This window comes from Berghia stephanieae, chromosome 1, assembly GCF_034508935.2.
Source record: "Berghia stephanieae isolate SIO BIC M18660-M18661 chromosome 1, UCSD_Bste_1.3, whole genome shotgun sequence".
In the NCBI taxonomy this organism is placed as follows: Eukaryota; Metazoa; Mollusca; class Gastropoda; order Nudibranchia; family Aeolidiidae; genus Berghia; species Berghia stephanieae.
The window spans coordinates 31,234,600-31,242,153 of NC_088360.1; the positions used below are offsets into that span (position 1 = coordinate 31,234,600).

Here is a 7,554-nt window from a genome sequence, read left to right on the forward strand (position 1 = left end):
TATAATAATATTGTAAATTGACTGAGAAAAATGACGTAGTATAAATTACATGGCACATATTGTAGATTAAATAGGTAAATTGAAAAGTTGTAGTAAGGGATTTTATAAATTGGTGTTTAAAAATTGTAGGTATGGAGTAAATTTAAAGAAGAAGATTCAAAGTTAAAACAGACATAGATCAAAATTTATAAATTATTTTTCTCATTAAAAATTATGCAACTGAAAGGTAAAAAGGATTGGAGGTGTCTTTCACTATTTGTTCGTATAGACAACAATCGGTCACTTCTGTTTGACTTGGTGATCTAATGTGTTAAGAGGATGAGTTGGATTGTCTAAAACACAGCATTCTGTATATAAATCATTAAAAGACATGGATCCTGTGGTAAGTTTGTTAGCTCTTTTAATAGTCCTGTCAAAGTTAGATCTTGCTGAGCTAAGACAACACCCCCTCCCCCCAAAAGGCAGTAATACAAAAAACCAAAACACTTTCTATTACAGATCTATAAATTAACGTACAAAGTGTTTTGTCAATTTTGAGTTGGGACAATTTCCGTAAAAAGTACATTCTTTGATTAATTTTACTATTGATGTATATGGTATGTACGTCCCACCGTAATTTGTTGTCCATGGTGACTCCTAGATATTTGTATTCTACTATTTGCTCTACTTTTTGATTTTTAATAGTAATATGGTCTTTTGTATTCTTATCTTTTCTAAAGTCTATAATTAATTCTTTGGTCTTACTAACATTCAATTCAATGTGGTTATTGTCGCACCAGGAAACAAATGTATTTATTTCTTCCTTATAATTTATTTTGTTATTATTAGTAATTAGTCCTTGTAGAGTATTATCGTCTGCAAATTATAATAGGGGTATTTTAGATCTGACCTTTTACAGTCGTTTGTATAAAGTATAAAAAGCATGGGAGAGATTACGCATCCCTGTGGAGCACCAATATTTATAGTTATTATGTTATTGGAGGTTGCAGACTGGCCGATTATAATAATATGGTCTCACATAAGACGCTACTTTTTATCAATTAAATAATCAAAGGGCCGCTCATTATGGCCTAGCAGAGATACTAAATATCCGACGTGGACTTATTTGCAGGTCTGATAACCAAATTCCTTATGGGCTCATTGTTGTCATGAATTTTTTTTTTAAATGACGAAAACTTTAGTTCATTACAACAATATTAACCCAGGCCCATAAGTAGGTTCGGATGTCAGACCGGCGTATATGTACACGCCTTAAACAACCATTTGAGTCAACGAGTGATAACATTAACTTTAATTAAAGAACATTTGGCGTAAGGTACTCGTATGGCTATCAATCGATAAAAATTAGTTTTATGATTTTTGGATTTGCAAAACTTGTTTTTTGATTCTACAGAATAGATATGCCTCAAATAAATCCGATATTATTATCCATCAAAATGTGTTGATTTTAAAAATTTTGATCTCGAATTTAATGTTTGATATTTAGAATTACCATTGTCATCAGGATATCATTGTGCGTCAAAATCTATTTTTAGTGAGACGGGTGCTTGCCAGAGATATCTCTGTTGTCCATCTGGAATTTAGTAATGTATTTACGTCTTTATTGTTTTTTCTTGTTGGCTGAAGAATGGGTTTGAGCCCAAAACGTTCCGTGCTTGGTATTTTGTTCTTTTATGAAGCTGTTATATTCATTTTTGTTTATCACTTTTTACAGTCCATAGCTTCTAGCAGCCTAGTATCACTTTGACTTGTACTAAATCTTTATGTTATACAGCCTATTTTACCGACACCAAAAAAAAAAAAAGATAGTCTATCGATGTTTTAAATAATAGATGTCATCTTTATAAAACCCTTTAAAATGTTAACAAATACCCTCTTTTTTATTGTTCCAGCAAACTCTTCTTCTGTACAAGGGCCATTTCCAAACGAGATATTCCAGCTGGAAGCAAAACCAATGTCATCGAGTAGTGTACTAGTCACGTGGGATTTGGTCGGTTACGTCACTAGGGAATGGTATTTCGACGTCTTCGCAGGAGAGCAGCGCATCTTTACCGCCAGAATTGACGCCAAAACCAAGAAACACATGATTTTGAATCTGAAACCAGGAACCAGTTATTATGTTCAACTTGAAAGTCTGACCATGAACGGTCACATGATCAGGGCCAATCCACTGAGTTTCACAACCTTACCCGATTCTACCAGACGGGGTCGATCCAGAACAAGGACTGACATTCTAATACATTCGACAACTGTCTCAAGTGCCGAGGCCACTGTGCTCACTGGGTCTACACGAAAAATTACAAATGGCAGCAATCAATACCAGCCGATGGAAACGGAACCGGAAACGAGTGAAGAATCTCACAATGGAATGTTGAAATACATTCTGATTGGCTGTGGGAGTTTTGTGGGTGCTGTCCTCTTGATCTTCTTGGTGATCGCCGTTTTCCATCGGATGCAAAAACACTCTGACCGCTTCATACTGCAGTGAGTAATTGTCATGATCCCACTTCACCTACACGGGTGCTTCAGACAGGTGACTGCTACATCCTGCTGTACTTTGCCAAATTACAATTTTATTAGAAAACCGGATGCTTGCGGGATATGAATATTTTCTGCATTGCTACCTTTTCTTGTTTACAAAGGATAAAAGGGATGGCTCAGACTTTTATTAATTTATTTATCAATTCATTCATTTTTATTTATTTATATAATTATTTAATTTGTTTGTTTTTTAATTATATATTTTTGATTAAGTTGAGCTTTTATATAACGCAATATCCCCTAAACGTGCTCAAAGCGCTTTGCAAGGGGGCCCTTCAAAAAGCAAACATTTAAATGTAGGACGAGACATGACAATACTCGATGATATTTGAAATATAATATTTTTCGTACAGAGATAGCGCTGTTAACGTCCAAGTAGATACTCATTTTACACCTGAGTATAAAATGTGAGTAAAGAGCCTTTTTCAAGGACTCCAATATCCAACGCTCATAGCGGGCCTCGAACCCAGGACCTTCCGATCCGAAGGCTATGATCATAGCACTAGACTACATTACAGCAACACATGGGGTGTTATAGACATTTTTTATTAAAGCCCTTTTGTTTGAGGCTAACCAGATGTGACAATATTATAAGACATCTCAATAGCGAAGAAAAGTGTGATGTCAAAAAACTGCTTCCCATTTCATTGGAAATGTAAAACCACTCTACCGGAGGACTGGATACAGCCCTAGTGTATTTCATCTTCTGGTTTCAGAGTGATGGCATCTTATTTTCTAGCCTAAATATATGCTGGTCGTCAATAAATATAATTCATCCTCACTTTTTACGTCCCGTAATCCCAAGAATCTGCCTATAATATCCTGCTAGTAATGAAAGAGTTATGCCGCCTTTATACAATAATATTAGTAATACAATTGCAAAGGGCAATAACTCAATAATAATAATAATAATAATAATAATAATAATAATAATAATAATAATAATAATAATAATAATAATAATAATAATAATAATAATAATAATACACCATAACAAAACCTAATCATTATCAGGACTCCGAATGACTGGTTACACAAACACACTCCCAAGGATTTAGGAACCAAAAGAGTGGAGGGTGTGACGTCACGACTTATCGTCCCCATTATCCTTTGTAAAAAAAAAAACAAAACAAAAAAAAAAAACCCAACAAAACAACAACAACAACAACAACAACAACAACAAAGTAGGCGTTCAGGAACCATTTTTTCCCCCACACGCATCCGTGTTGTTAAATATAAATTGACGCAAAACGAGATCTTTCCACAATAGGGAATGAGATTAGCGGAAGTGTAGCGTCCCTTGATTGGACATCACCTTACAGAGAGAACGTCAACATGGTTTTGTGCATGCGTCTCTCTGGTCCTCGCTTTCGGTGTAGTGTCTCGGAAGCGAGGACTAGAGAGGCATGCGCACAACCAACATGACGTTCTCTCTCTCTCTCTCTAATAACTTTTCCGCCGGTGACGTCCAATCAAGGGACGCTACTCTTCCGCTAATCTCATTCCCTATAAGAATTGGATTCAGTAGTCTGATGTCACGCAGCCCGGCAACGGCGGCCATCTTGGTTCTAAACAAAGAAAATCATTACTTTTTATTCTTCATGCTGGCTAGAACTTTTCATTCCCTTTTCATATGTCTTTTGATCAGAATGTGTAAAAGTCAAAACATGATCAAATGTATGTGTTTTTTTTCCTCTGGAAACGTTTTTATGCTCGCCGGAGAAATATTTCATACGGGCGTCCGCCATTGTTCCGATAGTTTAGCGCCAGTGTTACTAAGCTACCATGCGTCATTAGGAAGGAAGTGACGTTACGACGATTGAATCCTATTCTTAAGGTCAAATAGCTAAAGAACAATTTTCGTGGGAAAGATTTTAAATAAGACTTTGATAGAAAATAAAATTTCCTTTATGCATCCCATCTTGGAAATTTGTCTTTTGGGTCTAATCCAAGGAAAGGAAAGACTCGAAGAACCAAGGCGTCATCCGCAGAACTCGACGCAAACTGCGTGACTTGCTCGAGGCCACACAGCGCAGCGGGTATTCGAACTCGGTACCTTTGGCTTACGAAGCAAAGACCGTACCACTGAACCATGCTTGAGGCCACTGGATGGGTGAAAGGATAGAGAGCTCTCGTGTGTTTGAAATGCTGAAATCGTTCCCAGTCGTGGTCCCAGGGTTGTGTAGCGACAATGGGAAATTGTTTGAAACCCCAAACGTTGAAGTATATCATTGAATGCGTCTGCTCCGACGTGCACTTATTCGGAGGTCTGATAACCCAGTTTATTATCGTCTCATGCATTGTGACGTGTAATTATTTTCATATATGTACGGGTCGGCACAATGTTGCAATTGAAATCTCCAACAACAACAAAAAAATGTTGCAAAATATTGTCTATTACAACAATGTTAAACTAAGCCCCTAAAGCGTTCGGATATCAGACCTGCATGTGTGTACACGTTGACCCGTACTTTTTCATTATTTTTAAAATTACTTTTCAGACGTAACATGAAGAGAACAAGTTTGAAAAAACTTACGACGAACCAGGAGCAGGACAATGACCAGGAGATGGAAAGAGTGACGGAAGGAAATAAGAAAGAAGAAAAAGAAACCACAACACAGGCTGACACGAGCAGACCACGCCCACCAGCTTTCCTCGCCGTGTCGCCAGGAAACGTCAGGGGCGACGTTTGCAGTGGGGTCAGCTGGGGGTCAGAGTTCGATGTTCTCGAGTAAGACTTATTACTTATATTGATTCCAGCATGTAGTTATTAATTAGTGGGGGGGGGGGGGGGGGGAGTGGCCGAGGCGGTTAGGGGATCCTGAAGATCCCGGGTTCAAGCTCCGTTTCAGGCACTTCCTTTTTCTTTTCGTCGGGCAAAATTATGAAGGCGGACATTTAAAAAAATAGTAATTAATTAGTTTAAAAATCAAATTATCTACTCCCTAGTCATGTCCGCATGAAGGCTATGTGGTCTTGTGGTATGACACTCGCTTTTGGATCGGAAGGTCCTGGGTTCAAGCCTCGCTCAGCGTATAGTTGAGTCCTTGGAAAAGTCTCTTTAATTACATTCTCTCATCGTACTCAGGTGTAAAATGTGTATCTTGCCGTTAACAGCGTTGTCTTTGTCGGAAAAAAAATGTAATATCGCCTAACAGACGTCATGTTGATCAGGGACCCTTTGTAAAGCGCTTTAAGCATGTTTAGGGGAGATTGTAGTAAATATATATCATAAATGCTCTATTTTTCCAATGGTTTTACGGCGTTTGCAACACTTTAAGGTCATGTCAACACCAGTTGAAAGGGAGATAATAGAATAGTCAAAGATTTAGACCAAACTAGTGAGCCCCTGTGAGAAAAGGAAGACAAGGTGACACTGCTAGCTGAGATCAAAGGTGGATCCGAGAGCAATCTATCATTGTCTCAAATCATTTTCAAGTAAAAGTCCCACACTGACGCTACAACGCGATCTCCAATAAGAGGTAGACACCCGAATTGATACATAGTATATTATGTAGTCCTTCAGAGCCACTGGGATCATTGGCAAAGAACCTAACACCGTAGATGTAGCAGTAGTGGCTCTTTATAAAAGTAGTGGATTGTTTGGGTAGACAAGGCTGTGAGTTCATGTCGACATAAATAGAAAAATACTTTGCATCGAGGCATACCAAGCATTGTGAAATGTCTTTACTGTTGACATTCTTCAATTTCTTCACTGGACGCAGAAGTGATCGATAGAGCATCACATCTATAATCACTGACGGATAGAGATATTATACAATCCCCCCCTCCCCCCCCCCCCCCCCCCCCCCCCCCCACCCTTCCACCAAGGGTTAGCTTGAATTGTAGGAACTGTGGACTCAGGGCTGTATGACCTGTTGGGTGAACAAACAAATCCTCGCGGAGCCACTAAAATGTACTCTCAAAATGTTTACAATTATTATTTACATAGATCGTTATGAATTTCATCGATATTATCACCATCGTCTTTATCATTATTTGCTTCTGTATAAATGTTCTTGTTTTGTTTTGTTTTTTATTCCAGACATGGAGACAATATTTACGGCAATCAGGTTTGCCCTCCAACCCATTCCCTGCATCGATCTCCAACAAATCCCCCACCATCCGTGTCAAGAATGGACAGCACACCCACACCAGATCAACACCAGGATGCGATATACGGCAATACGAGCATCACAACAACTCCATCCTCACCAACACCCACCCCACAACGGATTAATCACAGTTCGTCGTTGAGAAGCGTACCCCGGTCCCCACCATTGCATGCCATGACGTCTCATACCCTTCCCCAAAATTACGCCAACCAAAACTCGTCCACAAATTCCTCCTTTGCGTGGAATACGAGGCAGGGTTTGAACATGGTAATCAAACCTCAGACCAGTGTCACGGAGCAACCACCGACCTACAGTAACGTTATTGCGCATGACCAGGATGACTTGTATGTGAACTCTCAAGACATATCACGTGCTACACACGGACCTCCTCCTATTCCAAGAAGATGATCCAAGGACACGTGACTTGTTGAGATTTATAACGAATGGAATATTATAGAAACTGTCAACAACTGTTATGTACATTGATGTTATTTTAATGTTTTAAATTATGCATTTCTTTCTTTTCTGTTTTTTTATATATGTATTGATAATAATAATAATAATAATAATAATAATAATAATAATAATAATAATAATAATAATAATAATAATAATAGAAATATTTATAATTATAATAATAGCCTAATAATAATAATAATAATAATAATAATAATAATAATAATAATAATAATAATAATAATAATAATAATAATAATATAATAATAATAATAATCATAATAATAATATAATAATAATAATAATAATAATAATAATAATAATAATAATATAATAATAATAATAATAATAATAATAATAATAATAATAATAATAATGATAATAATAATAATAATAATAATAATAATAATAATAATAATAATAATAATAATAATGAAAAAT

General features: G+C 36.8%; 1 protein-coding gene across 2 annotated transcripts in view; it reads left to right on the forward strand.

Annotated features, from left to right (window-relative positions):
- LOC144971724 (uncharacterized) overlaps positions 1 to 7,294 on the forward strand; it is an 11,719-nt gene extending 4,425 nt beyond the window's left edge. Inside the window, exons 1-4 of one of the 2 annotated variants that reach the window (XM_078912805.1) lie at positions 1 to 382; positions 1,893 to 2,484; positions 5,043 to 5,273; positions 6,588 to 7,294. The exon at positions 1 to 382 is cut by the window's left edge and continues 678 nt beyond it. In XM_078912805.1, the coding sequence (XP_078768931.1) occupies positions 1,955 to 2,484; positions 5,043 to 5,273; positions 6,588 to 7,065 (1,239 nt within the window). In that variant the 5' untranslated portion in view covers positions 1 to 382; positions 1,893 to 1,954 and the 3' untranslated portion in view covers positions 7,066 to 7,294. The remainder of the gene's footprint in view (positions 383 to 1,892; positions 2,485 to 5,042; positions 5,274 to 6,587) is intronic. The other variant, XM_078912799.1, reaches the window with a different exon arrangement.
- The last annotated feature ends 260 nt before the right edge of the window (positions 7,295 to 7,554 follow it).